Source organism: Orcinus orca, chromosome 14 (assembly GCF_937001465.1).
Source record: "Orcinus orca chromosome 14, mOrcOrc1.1, whole genome shotgun sequence".
Classification (NCBI taxonomy): domain Eukaryota; kingdom Metazoa; phylum Chordata; class Mammalia; order Artiodactyla; family Delphinidae; genus Orcinus; species Orcinus orca.
In genome coordinates, this window is record NC_064572.1 from 56409459 (window position 1) to 56434536 (window position 25078).

Consider the following 25078-nt stretch of genomic DNA (forward strand, 5'->3'; position numbering starts at 1 on the left):
CAAACTTTATTCATAAACCTCACTGGTCTTCACTATTTTTAATCCCCTGCATATCTAGTTTATATTTCTCTAGTCCAAAAGAGGAAAGGAAATTTTCCACGGCAGATTGCAAAAGAGAGGTGCTTCTGGGCACACTCACTTCTTGTCCTTTTTCATTGCTGCCTATCTGAAACCTAAGAACTGGGTCTCCTGGACTTTGAGTAGGGGGTTAGAGTGTCAGATCACTAAAATGTTTCCTCTGAATTATTTAAATCCCTAGCTAGTCCCAAAACTCTACCATATATTTAAGATAGAAAGTCTTTTGCCCTTTACATCTCTGCTTTCCAATCTCACAATCTTCAAACGAATGACTAGCTGAATGGGCCTACTATAACCTACTCTTTGTCAACCTCTTAGACCAAAGAATTGTCACCTTAATATTTCTAAGTATTATTGTAAGAATTATTCTGACCCTCATTCTGATCACTTCCAGTATTAATAACTTGATTTGGGAAGACAGGAATAAAATAGACCACCATGACAGGGTAAGTTAACTCCACAAGAATGAGATGATTAACAGTGAAGAGGTAAAGAAAAATTTAACTCATAGGATACAAGTTAATATTCCCATCTATTGGTTGCCAAAATCTCTAATGTCAAAGCAAGAACCCTGCTTACTTCTTAGCATACCAAAGTACAAACAGATTCACAGCCTAGAAACTATGGGATGTCCATAAAGTCTGAAAAGCCAGATATTTTCTATTTTTACAAATTGAAGATGTCCTTTATAACATTCTGTACATTCACCTATGTTTCCATATTCTGTGAACATCTTGTAAAGAAATGCTATAGTGGAGAATCTGTCTTGAAAATGTTAAATATACTGTATTGTAGAAAGGACAAAACTATAGTAACTTGTATTTAAATGTTTAGTCATTCATGTAATGAGCACCTACTAAGTGCCAAGTGCTCATGAACTTCTAGACACTGGTTCAGTTGGTAGCACTGGCCATTTAATTCGTTGCACTGAATTACTAAAGATAGGGAGTTACATTTTTTTCTCTTGAATTTAATCTTGCCTTTGAAATAAGTTTGAACACTTGAAGAATGAAGATATTTGGCTGTTCAACAGTCTTAACCACACAACAATATCAGTACACAAAGTACTGTGTACATTTATTCTATGATCACTTCAAATGATACAAAGGCTGTTTGGTACCCATTTCTGTTCCTCTCCTCTGAAGACTGCCAACAAGGATTCATATCATATAATCATTATTTTTGAGAATTATATAATAGTGCTTCTGGGGAAAGAAAAGTGGTGTTGATTCTAAGATGCTAATTTATTGAATTATTTTAATTCACTAGTACTTTTCCACATCAAGTTAAGTCAAAATATTACAATGGTTTCACATAAGTTTACATGCCTAGCACCTGTAATGAACACTGAAGGATATGAAAACTAAATGTAAAAGAACTGAAGCATAACAGAACCCCCAGAGAACAAGCCACGTACAAGGTATAAGGACCAGTTACGGAAAATTCCTTGTTAAGGCTGGCTACTACTGCAAGCACAGCAATCTCCCCAGGAAAGCGACTTTGAAGCTGTGGCTATATTATATTCCTCAACTCTCAAGATCCAAACTTGGGCCTCTATACTGAATTCTATCTCTGACAACCATGCTGGCCTCTACAGAGAGTCAGGCATGGTCTTCAGGGAAATGGTGAAAAGGAACTTCAAATCAGAGCCTTTGGAGCTCCAGAATTACCAAAATCTCACATTTGCATTGGCGAGTCAGCCATGGCAGAAGCAGGTAGTTACAAATATACACCATCCCTGTGACTAACTCTATACTCCCTAACTTTCAGAGCACTATGACTGGCTTTCTAGGACAGGCAGTCACCATAACATACAAAGAGCCCTTCATTGCTCTTCCAACCCTGCTGGACACATCTTTCTAGGCCTTCTCCATTTCCAGATGTCATCAACTAGCATTTAATCCTGGACTACTAGCTATCAATAAATATTTCCTCTATTAAACTCAAACTGTGTCTAATTACTGGTGGTTAGGCAGGCATTTAAGAGTCATAACAGTATCTAATTTTTTGAACATTTTGTATACATTCTCAAAGCAAACCCAGAAGATAGGCGCTCTCTCTCTCCATTTTTGCAGACTTCTTGGAAAAAGAAACATGGAATAAATGACTAGACTCCAATCACCAGTGACAGAGCTGAGGCTTCAACCAGTGTCTTCCTCGTTCCAAGCTTCATGGGCTGTCCACTACTCTATACTCCCCTCCATTCCTTTCCTCAGTAAAATCCACATGGCTGCATCAGATTTTTCATATTGTAGTAACGAAGCCATAATCTTTTGACACTTGCAGATCAAAACACTCCAAAAACCACCTGAGCAATGACACCTTCCAAATGGACGAGCATTACACCTTGTGCAGCCCTTGAAAGAGAGCAAAATAGGCCAACCAGTGGAGAAAGCTATTTAAGCAGAAATTTGTGTCTTAGAGGATATCTAAACACATTACATTTCTGAGAGCATATTTTTATATCAACTTGCTGCAAGGTCATGAAGAGTTTAAAGCTAAGTACTTTTCAACATGCAATTTTAAAGTAAACAGTTTATATTAGATAAATGTTTTCAGTAGCATAGAAAACTTTCTAATATTTCCTAACCAATATCTCTTTTAAATAGAATATAGATAATGTGGCTTTGCTGGCATACATATTAACCACGCTATAATAAGTTCTGAAACAGTTTGTAGAGTTGGGTGGACTTTAAGTGATTTTGCATTGGAGCAGTAGTTAAGAAACCAACTACAGAAGAGTCTCTAGTTTTAAATCTAGGTCATAGTATCCTTATTCAAAAGCAAGCATAAACTAGACAATTTATATTACTTCCTGAAAAGATGGTTCCAAAAGAAGTAGCCTAGGCTGGTTGAAAACACTGATGTTTCTTCAAAATTTATTATGAATAGGCATATTTATTTTTCAAAATAATTTATACTCCCATGAATTCATGTAAGGAATTTCTTTCTCTGTTATAGATAACCCACCAGCACAATCAACACTAAATTTCATTTAAGCAGACTTATGCCAGAAAATATTAAATCTATACAGTGGCTTTCAATTTAGGGTAGGAAAAGAGGGGTGGGATAAAGGCAGAAATGCAGAGAGAAAGCAGAATATAATTTGAATTTTTTTCCAAAAACACAAATTCAAAACTACATAGATAAGTAAATAAATAAATAGGGGAATATATTGACTACTGTTGAATCTAGTATACGTATGGGCACTATATTTTTCTTCCTCTGTTCCTCTCCATAAAATATATTTTAACAACACAATCTCCAGGGTATATCATAAGGTCAAGTACGGATGCTGCCCAGTCTCCTCCTTCTACACTGCACTGTTAACTGATGTCCACTGGCTCTGGAGGCAGATCTCCTGGGTTCAAATCCCAACTCTGCCAGTTACTGGCTGTGTGATGATGAGGAAATAATGTAAATGCACTAACCCTGAATTTCTTTGTCCGGATAATGAGGGTAATAACAGTCCTGTACCTTAAAGGAGATCCAATAAGAAACTACATGTAAAGTGCTTAGCAAAGGGCCCAGGTCATAGGTAAATGGTGGATTATCACGTTGTTATAGTAACCAGGGGGTACCTTCAGACAGGAAAAAAAAGACTAAATAACATTACATAGAAGTTTGGGGTCTTTCAGATTGCATGGGATGAAAAAGCAGTAATCCATACTAAGATAAGATCACGCAGAGCCTCTGGCCACCATTAAAATAACAATAATCATAACTCAACATTTATATGGTACTTTACTATGGGCCAAGTACTGTGCTAAGCACTTTACATGCAGTTTCTTATCTGAACTCCTATGAAGCAAGTAATTATTATTATTCCCATTTTACAGATGACAAAATTGAGGGTCAACATATATACATAATTTGCACAAGATTACAAACCCAGGAACTGACAGCGTTGAGATGTGAACCTAGGCAATCTGCCTCCAAAGTCTGCTTCTGATAGAAACTACCCACCTGAACTTGAGCAAGTCATTTCACATATTTGGACTTTGATTTCCTCTTCTGGAAAATGAGCAGAGTAGTAGAATAGGTGCTCTCAAAAGTCCCTTCTAAACTTCTCTGAACAACAACACTATTTAAACCGAAATTCACAACATATAGAAAACACCTCTGTTCTAGTCCTTTTACAAACCTAACTAAGCTTCTCTGTCTTATATAAGTAGAAAATGAAGCATATGTATGATACCCCAGGTGGGGTACCTCACTGATTTAAAAAAAAAATTTTTTTTAATATAAATTTATTTATTTATTTTTGTCTGTCTTGGGTCTTCGTTGCTGCGCGGGCTTTCTCTAGTTGCAGCGAGCGGGGGCTACTCTTCGTTGCGGTGCGCAGGCTTCTCATTGCGGTGGCTTCTCTTGCGGAGCACGGCCTCTAGGTGTGTAGGCTTCAGTAGTTGTGGGGCACGGGCTCAGTAGTTGTAGCTCACGGGCTCTAGAGCTCAGGCTCAGTAGTTGTGGTGCACGGGCTTAGCTGCTCCGCAGCATGTGGGATCTTCCCGGACCAGGGCTCGAATCTGTGTCCCCTGCACTGGCAGGCGGATTCTTAACCACTGTGCCACCAGGGAAGCCCCCTCACTGCTTTTGAGTTGGTGGATGGTACATCACTAAGAGCCAGATACAGAATCTCATGAGATAATTCCATAAGTAAGCCCCTTTGAATGGAGCCCAAAGAGAACCTGACATAAATGAAGTCTACCTGACAGCACTAGAGCTACAAGGAAGTTAAGGACACACATCAACAAAACTAGCCAAAGCGCTATTACCCAAGTTATGCCATTTTCTCTCAGGACCTCAGTTTCCTTATTTATAGAAATGAGGTGGCTTTTAGATACAAGTAATCCCTAAGGAAGCAGCCACCCCAACCCACAGAAACCAATCAACTTTGTTAGAATTAAGGGAAGGGCATAAGAAAGCACGTGCCGTTTGAAAAATCACATTCAAATACAGATATTGCTTTCACAATATAAACCACAGAAGTAAAGCTCCAAATATTCTATTATGTGGGTTGGCAAAAGAGAGTGAAGCAGCACTGCTGGGGGTGGGTAATGGATTTTTTTTTTAATATTATGATACATTAGAGTAGATCACTACTACTGTTGAGAGCCCCTTTTAGCTCAAAGAGTCTGAAATAAAAAAATTAAGTCGGTATTCTATGAAATACAGTCCTAGATTTAAAGAAAAAATCTTATTTGTCAAAATAATTTTTTAAAAAGTCATTAGGAGCTACTTAAGTTATTTTCTCTTTTGTAGAAAAATGATTTAAATAAATATAAAAACATGTAAAATTCTGCACACAAGACTCAAGGTGTTTTTGTTTTTTCAAACTTAATATGCTTATCAACACAAACCAAGTCTGATAATTTTCCAAGCCAAAACACAGCCAGGTTACTCCTACTCTGGTTCTAATATTGCTTCAAAACCCTGAAGCTCCATTTTAAGTAAGAAAAAGAAATGAGACATAAAAGTCCACGTAATTTTTCCTGAGGCCAAATTTATAAAGCTCAATTTTCAATTAAATCTCTCCTTCTACAAATCTTTTGGCCATCTTTCCCTACTCAATAGCACTACCAGGGATGAAAAAACAAGAATCCAAACTCAATCCAGTCCATCTGGCTCTCATTAGCATGGCTGGTAAATGGTTTGCTGAGAAACAACTGGCAATCCCCACATAACTTGTCAATATCAGTTTGGGGGAAATTTTATGGATTTAATCTCTCTCCAGTTCCCATTTCTGGAGATAATCAAAAGCTAGTTGTATTCAGATTCTACTCTTAGAAAAAGATAATTGATGTCTACACTATCAGCTTCCAGGCCCAAAACCTCCCTGTTAGCTTTTAGGTTATCCTCTAAGAATGGATTTGGGTAGAGATCATCAGAATAATAAGAGGGACTATTAGAAAAAGAGGGGCTCTCCTACCAAATGCAACCTCCCTGTCCAGCCCCCCGCCACACACACACACACACACACACATACACACACAAAGAAATTCGAGAAAGCAGAGTCCTCCTTTTCTCTAGGGATCTAATCCCAGCGTGCAGTCTCTTCATTTTATTAAAACAAACTTTAGAATAATGGGGAGAAATATACCTTAATATTAAACTCTTCCATTCCTGAAAGGCCCCTGTAAAAATGTGTTAAGACTGTCTCATTAAAAACTCTCATACACATAATTTACGAGTTTCAGGGACCCCCCCCTTGAACTGTTGAGGTTAAAAATCCTTGCTTTAGTTTAGAGAATCATATGCTTCTTAATAACCCTATCTCCTCCTTCATGGATGGGAGCCATGCCAAACATCACATCTGAAATGTAAAGAGCAATAAAATGAAGCCTCCAATTGCACCTGATGCTTTAAACTAACTCTGTCAAATGTCGGTTCTGCCATTTTTCAGCAATGCTCAAAGGATTTCTGTTTCATTTCCTTGGATCCAAAGATCCAAACTGGGTCTTATCCAAAGCCCTCCTCTCTCCTTCCTTCTTTTCTTTTTTAACTGAGCCTCGCAGCGTATGGCCAAATCAATTCGTAAGTGAAGGGTGAATGTTTACCTGAGAACAAAGCCCTCCAGTGAACACTCCCCCCTTACCACCCCTTTCCAACTCAAGATGTCCAGGACACTGCCAACCGATGTGGCCATACACTGGATCAGAAAGCGAGAACAGAATAAGGACACTCCATTCAACCTTTTTGTCTGGGGCACTTCCTGGGTTTTTCATTGGCATTTAACACCAAGACACAAGGCTCATTTTTCATTAAAGTTGCAAGACTTTCACTTTGCCCAGTTTCAGATGGTGTAATTGATCTGCATTGTCTTCTTAAATAACCCAATTGAAGGACACTGCAGCTTTAAATATTTCAGCGCTAGCTAGCAAATAGTCTCCATTGCAATATGGCTCTGAAGGTCGCGTCCTATTGTCTCTTTCCTCTGGAAAAAACAATTTCTAAGTCCTCCTTCTAGGTAACATAGGAAGGGTTACCCCTAGAATTCCCACTCTTCCATCCTGGTCCCTGATAGAGTTCCAGTGTTTATTGGAATCTCACACTCATAATTTTCCCGGCAGGGGCAATATGCTGATCGCTATTAATGATGCCAGCACCTTCGCGAGACATAAACACATGTGTTCACATTAGTTTAATTGAGCATATGCAACTGTCTGAAATAGCAACACTCAAGGGCTGTTAACCCCTTTAAGAGTGGGGCCAGAGTTGTTTGGGAGTGGACGGCTTTCAGGAGGCACCCTGAGCCCGGGATTGCATAATGTGAAATGTGTAGCCACTTAAAACGACAGAAATCTCAGCCTACTCATCCTGGGACTATGCCGGCACCCTGCCATACACTTGCAGCTTTTCTTGTCGAAGGTGAAAAGAAGAGGCACAAGCACGATGAAGGAAAAAATAAGCTAAAAGAAAAAGGCTCTTTTCTATCTTGTCAGGGTGCATATATACGACTCCTCCAGCAGTCACAGTGTTCCCCCACCCTTGTCCCCGGTCGTGGAACAGCCCCAGTGAACTGAAGGGTTTGGAAAAGGGCAGGGCAGTTGAACATCGCTGCCTTTTTTAAAGAACACAAATCAACGGCCTATTAAATGGCAGGGAAGACAAGGCAAAGGGAGCAGAGAAGGAAGGCGTGTGCAGGTGCACTGGAGCATTACCTGAAATGGCAACAGATTGTTACCATTGTCCGTCCGGAAAGCGTTATCCTCCATCCAGGACTTGGAGGTGAGCGGGGCCGCGCGGGGGAACTTGGGCGGCGCGATCACGTTGCTGGAGAAGGGCTTTTTGAGCGGCGAGATAGGGTTGAGCGGTGAAGGTACCCCGACGCCCACGCCCACGCCCACGCCGACCGCCCGGCGAGGGTCCCGGCCCGCCTGCAGGCCGCCCCACGGGTTGGACGGCGCGCTCCAGGCCGCGTTCACGCTCTGGTGCGTGTTCCAGCTGGACGACGCGGACGAGGCGGCGGCCGCGGCGGCCGCGGCGGCAGCGGCAGCCGAGGACGAGGACGGCTTGCTAGTCATGATGGGCTGGTGACCGTACGCCGCGGCAGCGCCCCTCTGCGCATAGGGCGCCTGGCTGGGGCTGGCGGGCGACCGGCGCTGCTGCGAGGGCTGCGCCTGCTGGGGCTGCGCGGGCTGCGCGGGCTGCGGTGCGGGCGGCGGCGGCGGCTGCTGGTGGTGCTGGGTCTGCGCCAGGCTGATCTGCGGGGAGAAGGTGCCTCCGAAGACTGGGTTGACGTGGTGAGGGAAGTTCTGGAAGAGCATGGTCCCGTTGACTGGCGTGATCCCCTGGAAGAAGCTGTCCTCTACCGCGTTCGTGGTGCCCGTGGACCAGGTGCTGCCGAAGGACGGCGACAGCGACGCGCCCGGCGCCGCGGGCTCCTGCGGCGGCGGCGGCTGCTGAGGGGGCTGGTGGAAACCCAAGCCCGGCAGGAGCGGCGATTCCATCTGCATCTTGTCGGGGCCGTTGGGGGCCGGCGGGGCAGCGGCGGGGCTGAGGGCCGGCACTGCGCTGCTGTCCTCCGGCTTGGGGGTCTCTGAGGACAGGGGCGTGGACGGGGCTTCGGCTGTGCCGGGCTCGGGCTGGGGCTGCTGCTGCTGCTGCTGCTGCTGCCGCTGCTGCTGGGTCTGGGGCTGGGTTTTGCTTTTGTCCATCAGTAAATCATCCTGCATGGTTTGCGCAGCTGAAACGGGAAAAAAGAGAGACGCGTTATTGTCAATGTGTTCGTTAATGCCCCTTGCTGAAGCGGGCGGGTGTTTTACTTGCGAAAATCCAGTGCCACCGCTATTAGCCAATTGCAATGCAAATCCATAATCTCCCATTTAGAAGAACAGGTCGGGCTGGGGGAGCGAGGGGGGGTGTGGGGGGGGAGCTCATGCAAGGTCTCTAAAAATACTCTGAGAGCGTCTTCACCCTTTCTGATGTCTAGGTTCCTTTTCTGTATTAGTGAGAGATGTGCTTATAAGACAGAAAGACGGCAATTTCGCCACGTCTCTTTTCCCTTCACCGGAACTCAGAGCGTTCACCCTGCAATGAGAAACCGATTCTGGTTCCTGTTTTTTCCCAAGCACCACCCTCCCCTAGCTATTTGCATACGTCAATAAATACTGCTGCGTCCTTCAGCAAGGTTAAAAAGACACCGCACACGACCCTTTCTAACCCCCGCTCCGGCACTTTAAAGAAACAGAAGTCTTAACCCCCTTGATTAGCAAACTGCCTTCTTGCCTCGATAATTGTTTCATTTAGCAGCAGCGAACCACGAGGGAGGAAATCCTTGGCATTTGTTAGGAGGAGGACTCAGCTGCACAATCATTCTCTGGCCTCCCAGGAGCTGCAGCTACTCCATTTTGTTAGGAGACATTAAAACAAACAACAAAAAAAACACATTGTTTTTAAAGAGGTAAAAATCTACTGAAACATTTTCAAGTGCTTGCTTCTTGTTACTCTAAGGATTAGGGTTTTTCTGCTTATTCTCGTCTCCAATTCTGCCTCACAAGAGATTTTTTGGCATCTCAGTGGTTCAGGTCTCAACAGGAGCCTGAGAATTTCTCCGCAGAGTGAAGAAATGTTCTGGTTGGATTTAAGGTCAGAGAGAGAGAGAGAGAGAGAGAGAGAAAGAGACGCGGAGGGAGGGAGGAGGGAGGGACGGAGGGAGGGGGCGGGGGACTGTGACTATGCGATGGGGTGGGGGCGGGGCTTTTAAAAAAATCCCTGAGATTTAAGTAGAAAGTCAAGATAATTCTGGGGTTGCCAGATTTTTCATTTTTGAATCCTCCTGCTACTGCCTTGGTCACAAGACTTTGGCAAATTTAGAATCCATTCTCTTATCACTAGTATTAGCAGTGAAAGATTATGGTTTGAAGACCCTGAATTACCAAATGCTAGCTAACGTGTTAAAAATAGCATAGTACAAAGTCCCCAATTCTCATACATTGTAATTATAGTGCATTGCCATCACTGCTTCATTTAGCCATATAAGGAGAGTATGGTATTTTCCATTTCGCACAGAAGGGCTATATTCACCTCTGCCATACAGCATGTTTTATCATTCAAGGATGAAAATAGTCATCGCTCAAAACCAGGAGATTTCCATATACGTAGTTATCACTGAGTTAGCTTGTCCCTTAGAGCACATTAATTGTTTTAAATATATGAATATTACAGTGCTAAGACCCTGAAAACAAGTATTTTGAAGTGTTCAAGGAGCATATGACCAAATATACAATTATTTTTAGATGATGATTCAGTATAATTGCAACAAAGTTATTAATATGTTTAATGTAGTTAGTTAACTCAGATACTTGGAAAAGCATCTTTCTCAGGACACTTGTAAAGGGCATTCAGATACACACAGAAGTTCTGTCTTTGGACATTCTCACGATAATAAATGTTGTAAGATAAATGTGTTAGAAAATGTCTGTGCTTCCCCTCTCAACTATTAAGCAAAATATGTCAGACTAAGAAATGGGATTAAAAGTAGTTCTACTGTTTTATTAAAGAGTATCTTTAAAATGGTTAATCTTTCATTTCAAAGTTTAATACATAGACAAAATAGTGGGCTCGAGGAAAAGCTTCACAGCCACCTTATTCTCCTTTCTACTCCTCCCTCCCTGACCCCCACCCCCAAAAAACCCAACCCAATATAATACACATCACAAATTGCCAGCTACTGCCAATAAAACCTACTTAAGATTGACTTTGTGTTCCTCAGTTCCCTTCATCTAAAATAATGGCTTTGATCAGTATTGTAAAATATGACAAAGAAGCAAGCAGAGCTTGGATTCACAACAGCACAAAGTTCTATTGCTGCCAAAGGAAATGGACACAGAAAGAGACATTTTCATCCTTGGTTTAAGCAGTGCTGCAGTAAACCATTATAATCTGGGATTTGAGTCTCTTCCAGTGTGCTAGAATTGTCTTTACAACAGCCATATCATCATGGCTGAAATATGCGTTTGATTAGAATTTTAATATCACTCAGCTTTTCCAATGCTTGTATCAATGCTTTCTGTTAATGCCTTCAGTTTAAACTATATATCTGTGGTGGAAAAATTAATGCTGTACTATAGCAAAAAAGCCAAAAAGTAAGCTAGACTCAGAATATTTTAAGGCTATAAGTAATATTAATATATTTATTAAATTAAATTTTTTTTATCATACCAGGAACACCCATTTCTCTTTTCAACATTTCTTAAAGACATGAATTTCACTGCCTGCATAAATTCACTCTGTCAAGGTCAAGACCCATCTTTAATAAATAAGACCCTTTTAAACAAAAGATAAGCAATAGATGAAAATAACATTTACAAAGTTAATATGCAATGTCAGTAACTGCTTGTACAGTCTGTTCCTTTGGGTGGGTTTTTTGTTTGTTGGGTTTTTTTTTTCTTTTTTCTTATTTACAGCAGAGTCCGAGAAATAGATACCTCCTTCCCCTCCCCCCACCCCACACACAATAGATCTTCCTCTACATGCAATCACCCAATCTCAAGTAACAAATTCTTAGCAGCAGTTACCTTTGAGGGTCCAGTTTTTAAGGATCGATAAAATTAAAAAGTGTACAGTATTTATTTTCTTCTTTCAGGTTGATTATGTGACCGCTCTGGCAAGAGCACTTTGACAACTGTAAGAAGAGAGGGCATGCGCACACAGGGAACTGTGGGGGCTGAAGTCCTTAGCTAGGTCCGCTGCCCGACTGGAGAATGTTCCGCTAGGAAAGGAGGAAGTCTCCAAAATACTGATTCCACGGGAAAGAGGTTGTGCCGATTACATTGTATCTTCCTAACCAATCTAAATCACGTGTTGTTAAGATGAACACGGGGGAAAATAAACCGATTTGTCAACTGATTTAGGAGGCCAGGTTAAAAGAGAAACTGGATTCTAGGACTCAAAATAAAGAAACCCAGCAGAGCTACCTTAAATGGTATTAGAATGGTAATGACTGGGTAGCCAGCAATAGGAACCCTACCACAGCAAAAGAGATGGGGTGGGGAGGAATAAGGAAGGGAGGAGGCAGACTACTAGGGAAAGATACTTAAAATCTGACCATACTTAAAAGACACATGCTTAATATTATAAAATGAAAAGTACCTTAATATTAAATATGATATAAACCTTGGAGGTCAGGTTAAAAATAGGTTTCAGTCACAAATTTTTGACATCTTATCTATCCACCAAGATTTCTTTGTATTTGAAATGAAGGCACAAATCACTTACTTCAAGATTCTACTTCATGTGCTCGAAATCAACTCACCTCCTTATTTTACTTGTCAAAATGAAAGTTTACCTTGCATTATTCATACAATGATCAAATAAAATTCAACTCTTTTAAGCTAAAATAGTGTTTGGTTAAACATTAAAAAAATATTTGACATGTTTAGAGTTTCACTGTATAGGGCAGTGATTTCTTTATTCAAGACAGAAAGTAGATACAGTTTCTATCTAAAATTTTTTTTTCCGGTGTACATTTTTCCTATCTTAACCTCGTAACTCCAAGGCTGGAATCTCATAACATCTTATCAACTGGTATTATCTATAGCTTCTGAGAGCAATAGTTCAATTACCAGTATGCTCACATAGGCAGAAGATATTATTTCTTGTGGGATTTGGTTCAGTGCCATTCACCCAAGAGGTTCAGAGTAAATGTCAGTTGATGATTATGCTGATTGGACTTAGAACTAAAAATGTTAAGCACCATTTAAAACTGTCTTATTTCTCTATTTCCCCTCTTCACCAATTACAACTAAAGTAGTATGACCAGAGACTACCAATTTGCAGCAGTTAGTAGTCTTTGTTTCTAGTTATTTCTAAGGAAAAAACCAAAACTAACGATTTAAGAGGAAAAAATCATTTTGAATGAATCTGCCAAAAGCTCTTTTTAAAAGAACTAAATAAATTATCTTCTTATTCCTACCGTGAACTCAGTGTCTATTCCCCTTTTTTTCTTTTCTTCTTCTACCTTCCTAAAGAAAGCTTTACCTCTGCCAACGTGCTATACTAACCATATTCCTTACAGAGTCTGTAAAGATCAACTCATGGCTAATCTTATTCCTGAATACTTCCCTAACCTACCAAACTTCTACATTTTCAAGTACTTCAATTAAGTTCAAAAAAAAAGTTCCCTCATAAAACTCTTATAAAGACTTGTTTTAAGAAATAGATTTAAAAAAAAAAAAAGAAATAGATTTTTTTTAATTATTTGAAATTAATATGTCAAGACTACTGGTAAAGTAGAAATTCTTAAGTTATGCAGGTGTGCTTGAAAATGGTTTACCTGGGCATTTATCAATCCACTTGACCCCAAGTACAGGTCTACTAATAATTCTCACAATGAAGAAAAATAAACTTTGGCCTCTGACCCTTTGATAAATGACAATAAATAATTAGCACAGCCCATACTTAACATAATTTTATTGTATTTGAAAATGAACTATCTCTGTTCTTCCGTTCCTAAAATGAGCACTCAAATTTAAAAGAAAATGACTCATACATATATACCAAGGTGTAAGTAAATACCAAGCAAACAATAAATTATAGGAGCACCCCTAACAAAGACAAAGAACTTCTCTACTGAAATCTTGTTTTTTATTTAACCAAAAAGGAAGCATTTTCTGAAATTTTATCTTTAGGTCACAAAGCTTAACAATAGGCCCCTTTTGAATAGTCATGGAAGGCTGTAAAAATAGATATTGCACTTGCAAAGTTAATTCATTGAGATATACATGGGTCAAATACATTTTTCTAGGCTTCCTTCTTTCCTTTCTTTCCCTACTTACATCTCCAGCACAATGCTTGTGAGTCCCAGGTAGTTGGTGGTTGCTTCCTGTACCCTTGCTGATAAGTGAATAAATGGATAAATGAATGGATGGATGAAGCATAGTTTTTGACTATCTAAAACAGCCAAGGTTTGGGACTTCCCTGGCAGTCCAATGGTTGGGACTCAGTGCTTCCACTGCAGGGGCGAGGGTTCGATCCCTGGTCAGGGAACTAAGATCCCACATGCTGCGCAGAGCGGCCAAAATAAATAAATAAATAAAGTTCATGTAAAAAATAAAAATAAATAAAACAGCCAAGGTTTGAGTATTAAATTATCCTCCATTTACAAGAGCAATTACTTTTTCATCAGCTGCCAGAATCAGAAGTGTTATAAAATAGAGCACAATTTTGGCCCTTTGTGATGCTCAGCAGTATGCAGATCACGGGATTATTATCATGAAATAACATTCATTAAGCACTAAATGAACAAGGAACTTTGTTCCCATCTAAGAGTTTACAATCTAATAAAGACACACACCCTACCCCTCCACAAAAACTGCTTCATTAAGTTCACAATAGCCATTCAGAGCTAAGTCTAAAGGATGTTTTGTTAGTCTTATCTTGATTGACCTTGCAGCAACATTGACATAACTGACCACACTTTCTAGATATACCTTCTTCCCTCGGCTTCCTTCATGTTGTCCTTTCTTGGTTTTCTTACATTTGGGGTTTTACTCGCTTGCCCACATGTGCACACACACGCTCTCTCTCTGTCTTCTTTGCTAACTGACTTTAAATATTGAGTTCCTCAGCACTCTGTCCTAGGCCCTCTTCTCATCTCACTTCATTTGAATGGCTTTCCCAACTAAAAGGAAAGGACCAGGCCTATCTTTATTGACAGCTATATTCCCAACATCTATCACTGTACCTAGCACATAATAAATAGGTATTCAGGAAATATTTGTTGAATTAAATTTACATTTGTATGCAACAGGCAAGGATGCCAACACACTCTAGGTGGCAAAAAATAAATAAACCTAGAGGGACTTACACCACCAGATATCAAGACCTATTATAAAGCTATAATAATTAGATTGTGTGGTTATTGGCACAGGATAAGCAAATAGACAAATGGACCAAAAAGTCCAGACACAGATCCACGTATGTATAGTTGTTAAGGAACTGTGGACCAAAACCACCCACCTTGGCCAGGCACGATGATAACCGCTTGCCTGAGTTGTCTCACAACAAGAGATCCCGATAAGGAACATGGTGCTGCCTCTGAAAACTAACGGGGAGAATTCGGGAGGGGCCAAAAGAGGGAGGAGACGACCCACCTCCCAGACTCCTTCACGCTGCAATCCATCTTGGCTGAGATGCACGCGCCACCAGGAAGGGCCCTGAGTCAAACTGTGGGCCAGAGATGATTGGCCAGAGACAACCCAGAAACTAACTCCATTACCATAAAACCTAAGACTGCGAGCCACGTGGCAGAGCAGTTCTCCTAGGCTGCCTTACCCTGCTGCTCTCCGCCTTGGTTCCCCTTTCCAATAAAGTGTCTTGCTTTGTCAGCGCATGTGTTTCCTTGGACAATTCATTTCTGAGCGTTAGACAAGAGCCCACCTTTAGGCCCTGGAAGGGGTCCCCCTTCCTGTAACATGGTGACCAGATTTATAAAAACAGTAACAGGGCTTCCCTGGTGGCGCAGTGGTTGGGGGTCCGCCTGCCGATGCAGGGGACGCGGGATCGTGCCCCGGTCTGGGAGAATCCCACATGCCGCGGAGGGGCTGGCCCCGTGAGCCATGGCCGCGGAGCCGGCGCATCCAGAGCCTGTGCTGCGCAACGGGAGAGGCCATGACAGTGAGAGGCCCGCGTACCGCAAAAAAAACCCAAAAAAAAAACCCAGTAACATTGCAGTAAAGAAAGGATGGTCTTTTCAATGAAGGATATTGGAGTAAACTGAATAACCATATGGCAAAAAAGAGACCTTCATCCTTATCCCACCATACACAAAAATCAATTCCAGATGGATTGTGAGTCTAAATGTAAAAGGTAAACAATAAAGCCTTTAAAAGAATATTTTCATGACATTGGAGCAGGCAACAATTTCTTCAACAGGTCACAAAAGCAATAACTATAAAGGAAAAATTTAATAAACTAATTAAATTAAGAACATCTGTTTAACAAAAATCAGAGTGAAAAATCACAGAATGGGAGAAATATATGCTATATATTTTTTTTTCAACAAAAGACTTGTAATTCAAATATATAAAGGACCGTTACAAATTAATAACAGTGAACATCCCAAAGAAAAATGGGCAAGAGACTCTAACAAAAGATATTCAAATGGCCAAAAAGCACACGAAAAGGTGCTCTACATCACTAATAATCAAAGAAATAAAAAATACAACCAGAATGGCTAAAATTGGAAAAGGCAGACAATACCACACATTCACAAGGATGTGGGGCAACTCATTCTCAAACACTGCTAATGGAAGTATAACTATACAACCACATTGAAAAACTATTTAGCAGGATCTATTAAAGCAAACATTCACACACCTTATGACCCAGCAATACTGCATCTAGATATATACCCAATAAAGACGCAAACATATGTTCACCAAAAGACATGTTCAAAACAACATTATTGATAATAGCCCAAACTTGGAAACAACCCAAATATCCATCTACAATAGACTGAATAAGTAAATCTGTGATAGAGTCATATAATGGAATATCATAAGGCAAAGACAATGAATAGATGCCAACTCTATAAAACAACCTAGATGAACTGCATGAATACAACACTGAGTGAAAAGCCTGACACCTAAGAGTATATACTATATGTTTCAATTTATATAAAGTTCTAATAAAACTAATTTATGGGGCTAGAAGGCAGCATGCTGGTAACTTCTGCAGAGCAATAATGATTGACGGGGGATATAAAAGGGGGCTGCAGGGGACAGGAATAAAGATGCAGATGTAGAGAATGGGCTTGAGGACACGGGGAAGGGGAAGAGGAAGCTGGGACAAAGTAAGAGAGTGGCATGGACATATATACACTACCAAATGTAAAACAGATAGCCAGTGGGAAGCAGCCGCACAGCACAGGGAGATCAGCTTGGTGCTTTGTGTCCACCTAGAGGGGTGGGATAGGGAGGGTGGGAGGGAGACGCAAGAAAGAGGAGATATGGGGATATATGTATATGTATAGCTGATTCCCTTTGTTATAAAGCAGAAACTAACACACTATTGTAAAGCAATGATACTCCAATAAAGATGTTAAAAAAAGGTGGGGGGGCTGCAGGGATGCTGGTGATACTTTTTTTTTTTTCTTTATTTTAATTTGGCTGCACCGGGTCTTAAATTGTGGCATGAAGGTTCTTAGTTGTGGCACACGGGTTCTAGTTCCCGGATCAAGGATCGAACCCGGGCCGCCTGCATTGGGAGCGCAGAGTCTTAACCACTGGACCACCAGGGAAGTCCCTACTCTGTTTCTTGAACTGGACACTGTTACACAAGTGTATTTACTTTAAAAATTCAGAAAACGGACCACATGATTTTTGCACTTTTCTACATTTTTGTTATACTTTCTTTAAATTTATAAAACATACATGTATTTGTAAAGGTTAACTATCTTCTCTAAAGTAAAGAGGAAAAAATAGCACAATCTGGCCAAATAGGGAGGGGAGCCTTAAGTCTGGGTCATCTAAGCTAGAGAAATAAACTGAGGCGTTCCTATGTGCCAGACTTGTATTAGAGGCACTAAGTGCAAAGATGAAAAAAAGCCTAAATCCCTTGACTTCAAAGACCTCACAGCCTAAGGAAGGAAAAGTCATTATGGTCAACCATGGTAAATTAGATATCCCCTAAGTAATCTAGAAAGCTTTTAAGATCTTAAAGCCTAAGGCAATTTACTAGCAGGAAGTCCACCTCCTCTGAGTAAGGACCTGTTAAGCAATTCTAGATCAGACTGTTTGAGAACGGAGCAAAAGAAAGGGAGCAAAAGGGGAGCCAGGTGAGTCAGGTATGGTTTGGTGGGCACTCTGAAGAGCACCTGGGGTTCTTTATGTTTCTTTACTCTCTGTCCATTAGTTTTGATTTCATTCAGCAATTTTATGAAAAACCTCCTAGCCACAAAGTAGCAATTCCAAAACTTCACCTGCTTTTTTACTGACCTTGTCTCTAAGAGAAAACAGGATATTAGGCAGTAATTTCCTCAATTTCTCAGCTGCCCACCCTCTCTTTACAAACTTATCTGCACCCCCACCCATACTTGCTTTCCTCCTACCTCAGAGGAAGCTGAGTTCCCCTACAAGTCCACACTAATCCCTCCATCTATAGTCTAGAGTTCATTCCATCTAGTTTCCTTGAGACCTAGTTCATTAGTTAATTATGTCCAACTTTCTCCTTCCCATTCCAGCCTGGCCATTTGAAAGAAACCACTAAATCCAAGCTTTACTTCTTTCTCACTTCCAGTTGACTCCACAAACTTACTGCATCTGGCTTCTGCCCCTACAATCCTGCCAAAATTGCTCTTGCTACTGATCTTACTCAAATCACCAATGACCAACTGACACCTTTTCAATTCTTATTTTATTTGCCATTTATCCTTCATAAAACACTTGCATTAGGCAGAATTCTAAGACGGCCCTCCAAGATTCCAAGCTAGAAGGAAAACAGGAACCTTAGTCCTGTAAAGGCAATTCTGCCAACAATAAGAATGAACCTGAAAGTGGATTGGACACCCTGAACAGAGAACCCACAGTCATGCTGACTACAGAACTGTAAGTTAGTAAATGAGTGGGTTTGGTTTTTTTTTAAGCCATTAAGCTTGTGGTAATTTGTTACAGATCAGGAGAAAACTAACACAACAGTACTCCATTGTCTTTGAAGACACTGCTCTCCTGGTTCTTCACTTCTGAAGTTTCTTCTCAGTCTCTTGGTCACTAGATACAGCTTCCCCCTGGGAAGCAAAGACTTCAGAGAAGCAAACCTTACCTAGTTAATGTTTTAAGTTGTTCTTCAAATCTCCTGACACTTTCACCATTTCACTTTAAATGCTGTTCACAGGTTGCCCTCATTAAATTGGAATCAACAGGCACCTCTCAAGGAGCTGCCTTAGAAGTATCACCAGCTTCCACAATTTCAACTTCCATCCCCAAAGTTTTAGCTACAGCTTTGAGCATTTTCCCAAGAGCATTCCAACTGCCTGCTGGACAGTTCCATATTCAAGTTTTACCGTGTCACTCATCGTTCTCTATGGGACAAGAGCAAACATTTACCCTAGTATTTAGGGTTCTCTCCTTCTAATCCCAACCTATATTCTCAGATAGCATTGGCCCCACTTCTCCAGGCAAATTGGTCTACTTGTGGTCCTGAACCTCGCTAATGTTACCGATCCCATATGGCATACCCTCCTCATCCTCTCTACTTATCCTAATCTCACCTTTCCTCGGGGCCTAGTTCAAACACCAGTTCCTAAAAACAGCGTCTATCTGTACCACACATTTATAGCTTTGCATTTCTATTTACCTTTTCTGGTATAATTATGTTAATTCCCCAGCTAGAACTCTAAGCTTCTTGAGGGAAGGCACTGGAATTTATGCTTTTGTTCTTCCTCAAAGTCAGGTAGAGTATCCTGCAGGGAGCCTAGTAATTAGAGCTAACATGTATTGCGCATATACTGTGTGCCAAGTGCTTTCTACTTATTAGTTCATTTGATCCATGTAATAAACCTATGAGGTAAGTACTGTTATTGTCCCTAATTCGAGATAACAAAATGGAAACTTAGAAAGGTGATTTACCTGTCCATACAAGCAGGTCCTCTTGTCCTACTTGATCTAAACAGCCCAGCAGATAGCTTGGGCTTCAGAGGTGTGAAAAGAGGGCAAATTATGGTTCAGCAAATTTTCTTTCTCCCCTTGATGCAAAGCTTTTATACAATGACCTTTGCCTGAAAACCAAAGATAAATTCTAACCAAAGGATTCCAAATTCCACCTATGGGGAAGACCCAGTCCCACTCCAGGGTGCTCTAAAAACAACATGATTGTTTCCAAGAGGATGAATCATCAAAAGAACTGATTTTAGTCTTATATCTAGAGAGGAAGGCTTGTCCAGGCCTGAAAATGGTGGAGAAAATCTTTCCTGGCCACAATCTCTACAGACGTACACAATAGGTGTTGTACAAGTTAACGAGTCACCCGGATCATCAGAACCAAAGGGAAGGGCAATGGTCAGAATGTCTACCCAAGTCACCCTTGGATCCTGGTATTTGAAATCAGGTAGTGTTTGTGTGATATCAGTGCTTTACATTCACAGAGGGAATTAGACTTTACCAAACTCCTTCAACTTATTATCTCACTTGATATTAACAGCCCTGTGCAGTGGAAAGACGGCACAGACAGGGCCCTCGCGTTTGCTTCTGCAGTGCACCAGAAGGCTGGCCAAGGAGGCTAGTAGAGACTGAAATCTACATGCTCTGGTCACCAAGCTCATGAACCTTAGTGGCAAAGCTGCTTCTGCCTGGAGGAAAAGGCATCCTTTCCTAATTTCCACAAAGGGACTGTATGAATAGGTGACAGCAACAAGGATGACTATTGGGATCCCTACGGTAAATATGTGGGTATCAATTATACCTCAATAAAGCTAGAAAAATAAAGAATCAATAAAGATGTTGAAACCCAGGCTCAGAGATGTTACAAGATATAGTTAATAACTGGTGGATCCAAGATTAGAATTCAAGTCTTCCAACTTACTAGTTATAGTTTGCATGCTTTTTCAACTATACTACAAGTCTCCCATTGGTTCAGTTTAATGTAGGCTATCTCTGTCTTCTCATGTGGCAGACTGGTATCCTCAGCACTTTGCTCCAACCAGTGGAAACAAAGTCCAGAGCTTTTTGTTGTAGTTCTGTCCTGAAGCCACAGCTGTCCTCTTACTGAGGAAGCTGAGAAACAGATATGTGTGCCAACTGTACCAAAAGGGATACTTTAGACAGATCTCCTACCACTTTTGGAAAAACAAATTAGACCACCTGTCCTAATGTTATGGATCATACATCATCACAGTGGCAGAGAGTCAACATTATTAATATTATGGGAGGTGGTGTGTGGAAAGGCCATAAGGTATGAAATCCAATTATCTAAATTTAGATACTAGCATTACCACTTACTAGCTGCGTGGCCCTGGGAGATGACAATAACAAATATTCATTGAACACATACTATTTGCCATACCATGTACTTTGTTTACATGAATAATTTCACACAATCCTAAGAGGTATGTATCTTCATTACTCCCATTTCACAGATGAAGATATTGAGGCTCTGGAAAGTTCAAGTAACTTACCCTAGGTTACACTGTTGGGAAGTGGAGAAGCCAGGTTTCAAACCCTAGCAATATGACTCTAAAACCCATGTCTCAATTTCTTAGTCTTCGTTTCCTCTAGAATAAAACAGAGATAATAATAACAGCTACCCTACCCAAATAATCAGAATTATATTAGCATGTACAAGGGCATTTTCAATAAACTGTAAAGCAGTAGAGGTCAATGTATGAAATCCAAAGCTAACATTGACATGCAGATGGGTTTATCTGGAAGGTCTACACAAGTACAGATTTCCTTGTCTCCTTTCCACTTAACATTAGGAGTCAAATGAGTTGTGTTAAGACCATGCTTCTTCGAACAACAATTATCTTGCTCCCACACATTTCTTACCTCACCTCTTTCCATATCCTGTGTTCCTACTTATGGAAGCAAAATACAGTGGGACATATCCTTAAACTGCTAGAGGGTACAGATTTTATTGTTCATTAGTTTCAACATCTGTAGCTTTAGAAAATTTCTTCACCACCTGGCAATGATGATGATGATATTTATACTAACTGATCACTTATTTATGTAGGCATCTAAATAAGTATTTTACATGCCTTATCAGTTAATCCTCAAAATAATCCTAAAATACAGAAGCTATCATTCTTCTCATTTTTCAGATAAGGAAACCAAGGTTTAGAAAGGCTAAATAATTTGCCCAAGGTGACATAACCAGTGGATGAATAAGCTCAGGTCTATTTTGACTCCAAAACTCAAGCTCTATAGCTTAACTCTTATCCCTCACATCTTGCCACACCCAGAGGACAGTGCCCACATTTTCTTTACAGTCACTGCCTCCCATTGCTTTATTTTTACTTTTTTAATTAGGTAATTTATTTGGTTGCACCGGTCTTAGCTGCAGCAGGCAATGCCTCCCATTGCTTTAGTAACCATATTTTTCCTACCAAAAGTCAAAACATGTGGCCTGATCATGTGAAATAATTAAACTCTAGAAAAATCCAGGACCTGTGCTTATTGGGCTTTTACCTTCCTCCCTCATACCTGACCACCTAGAACAAGCCCTATTCACATTGTTCTTGGCTTCTCTTTTGAGCTCAGGCCTGGTTCCTCTTAGTGTTAAATCCATCTCCCAAGCAGAGGCCTCCACCTAAACTCTTCACCCAAAAGCCTCAGAGCCTTGTAGAAAATGTGACCTCGACCAATCTTACCACCCTAAAAAATTCCTCTCGCGAAAGAAAAAGATGAAAAGAAACTTTTTTCCTCTTTTCTTTTTTTTTTTTTTTTATATAAGTTGTCCTTGAGACATCCCTTTGAAACATCCCACTCTTCTATCAATGGGCTCTCCCAGAGAAAGAAAGGAAAGGGAAAAGAGAAGTTTATCTGTTCTCTTAAGGGAGAGGCATTGTTTGGTGTCTCCATTCTCAGGTAGCTCTTTATTGCAGTTTGCACTGTAGATCCTCTCAGAGAGGACAAAAAGAAAGCAGAAGACCTAAACTTCATATGCAGAAATAATCTGGAAATTCACTCATTCAGCACATTTATTGAGCACCAACTACGCAGTAGGCTCCAAACATTTACTATTGCTCTCTTCCATCTAAATGCAAGATCAAGAATACTCAAAAGTAGTATACAAGAAAGAAAAGATCTTTCTACGTGGGGGAGAGGGGGAATGGTTATTGAAAAAATAAAAATAAGTAAATATCAGATAAATGCTGTAAAGAACAAAAAAGTTGATGTGATTGAGAGAATCTGGTAAGATAGTTACATTAGGTAGTCATTGAAGGCCTTAACGATGAAGTGACACCTGAATCCAGTTCACACCTGAATTAAAAGGACCCATCCATGTGAAGACTGGTAGTGGAGGACGCAAAGGGAACAGCTAATGTGAAGATCCTAATGCAGGAGGGATAAGCCTTTAAAGCAGAAGTTGGCAAACTTTTTCTGTAAAAGAGCCACATAGTAAATGTTTTAGGCTTTGCAAGTCACACAAGGTCTCTTGTTCCATATTCTTTTTGTTCCTGTTGTTGTAGTTGCTTCACAATCCTTTAAAAATGGCAGTATAAAAATAGGCCTCTAGCACAATTTGGCCCCTCTTAGTTTTCTGACCCCTGCTTTAGAGGAACATCTAATCTATTGTAGCTAGAGTAAACAAGGAGAAAGTGGTACAAGATGAGGTCTGAGAGGCAGTCAGGAGCCATATGGTATAGTGCCTTTTAGGTTAAATTAAGATTTTGGGGGTTTTTTCTAAGTGTGATGGGAATCCCCTGGAGAGTTTTAAGCAGGGCAGTGACATGATCTGATTTATGCTTTAAAAAGGCCATCGTGGTTCTGTGTGAAGAACAGACTGTGGTGGGGATAAAAGTGGAAAGAGAGAGATAGTTGATTAGAAGGCCAGCTATTGTATCATCCAGGCAGGAGAGAACGAGGAGGGTGATGTTAGAGACAGAAAGAATTGAACAGAGGGGAACTAAACACTCTCGATGAAAGCTCTATCACTGAGAAACAAAAACACAGAAGAATTCTTGAAATTTTACTTTAAAATCAAAAGAGTACTATAAAGAGCTTGACTAACAGAAAAATCTTGGTTACTCAAAATTTTAGCAATATTTTGACATGTTTGATTTATAGATATTTGACCTTCAGGAAGATCATCTTTTCCTCTCTCTGAATCATTTCCTCTAGTGAAATGGTTCAGTTTCTCCTCTAGTCCCTGACACTCATTGTTTTCCCCATTTCATTTACATGTATTATGAAGTATACTGAGATTGTTCCTCTCATTTCAGAGCTCACTGCAGTCAACCAAAAGAGCAAAACTGTTTGCTCTTTTAAAATCAGAGAAACTTCCAACTTCCCTTGGCAACCCGCCCTTCCCTCAAAGTTTTCACCATGAGGAAGTTGTAAATGTAGGTGGTTCTCACTCTACCCAAACTCATTTTCTTATTCTTTCTTTGATAAAAATGAAGCTGAGTTTTTGAAAATTCATCAAGGTGTACATTTAATTTGGGCACTTTTGGGGTATATTTGGGGGAGGAAACAAAAACAAAACCCAGACACACACACACAGAGGTTCCAATGATGGCAACCTTTAGAGAGTAGGCAGATTAGATAGTGTCATAGGTTAGGTTCCTTGGAGACCGATTCTGAGACCAATTTCAAGCAAGAGATGTACTGAGGCAGGACGCAACTGGCAAATACATCTGCAAGGCAATGAGGAAGACCAGGAGAGTCAGAGGGAGCCACTGACCCCAGAGTGGTTGCAACTTGGCCAACACCTGTGGTAGCTGAGACAGGTCCCTCAGACCTGTCTTCAAATAAGGCAAGGAAGCTGGGTCTTTGCATCTTAAATCAGCCAGTCACTGGCTGTGGGCCAGTGAGGCATAACCTGGGAGGATAACCTAAAGTGAGGCAGTTCCCTGCAACCTAAGGCAACACCCAGCAAAAACAAAGCTTTTCACCATCAGGAACTAAAATTTCCAGCAGCTGAGGGAGGAGTACATTACCCATGAGAGGATGTGGATTGGAGCACCACAGTACCCACTACAGAGGGATACTCAGGTGTTCTCACATAGTCATTTTTATTGTTTAATATGAATCAAGGCAGTATTTTACCATGGGTTTATAGTATTTTTATTAAAATACTCTAGTACTTTTTAGTATGCCAAACATACCAATCAGCATGACAATTGGTATTTACCACATAATACAGTATTTTACCACTTAAAGCATTTTTATTAAAAATAAATAGAGACCATTTTCAAATGTTTAGGAACATACTCTCAAAAAATACTGCTGGAAAAGTGACTCAAGCGCCATTTCAACTGTGTACCTTTTTGCAGCTGATGATTAAACCTGAGTCATTTTTGACTCTTCCTCCTCCCTTATCAAGTCCTATGGCTCCTTCC

At 40.6% G+C, this 25078-nt stretch overlaps 1 protein-coding gene across 8 annotated transcripts in view; it reads right to left on the bottom strand.

Annotated features, from left to right (window-relative positions):
* CPEB3 (cytoplasmic polyadenylation element binding protein 3) overlaps positions 1–25078 on the bottom strand; it is a 178237-nt gene that overhangs the window by 140511 nt on the left and 12648 nt on the right. For 5 of the 8 annotated variants that reach the window (XM_049696525.1, XM_049696524.1, XM_049696522.1 and 2 more), the window contains exon 2: positions 7740–8764. In XM_049696525.1, coding sequence (XP_049552482.1) covers positions 7740–8753 — 1014 coding nt within the window. In that variant the 5' untranslated portion in view covers positions 8754–8764. Of the gene's footprint in view, positions 1–7739; positions 8765–8994; positions 9184–11597; positions 11750–25078 lie in introns of those variants that run through there. The other 3 variants (XM_004279396.3, XM_033404883.2, XM_033404882.2) reach the window with 2 other exon arrangements.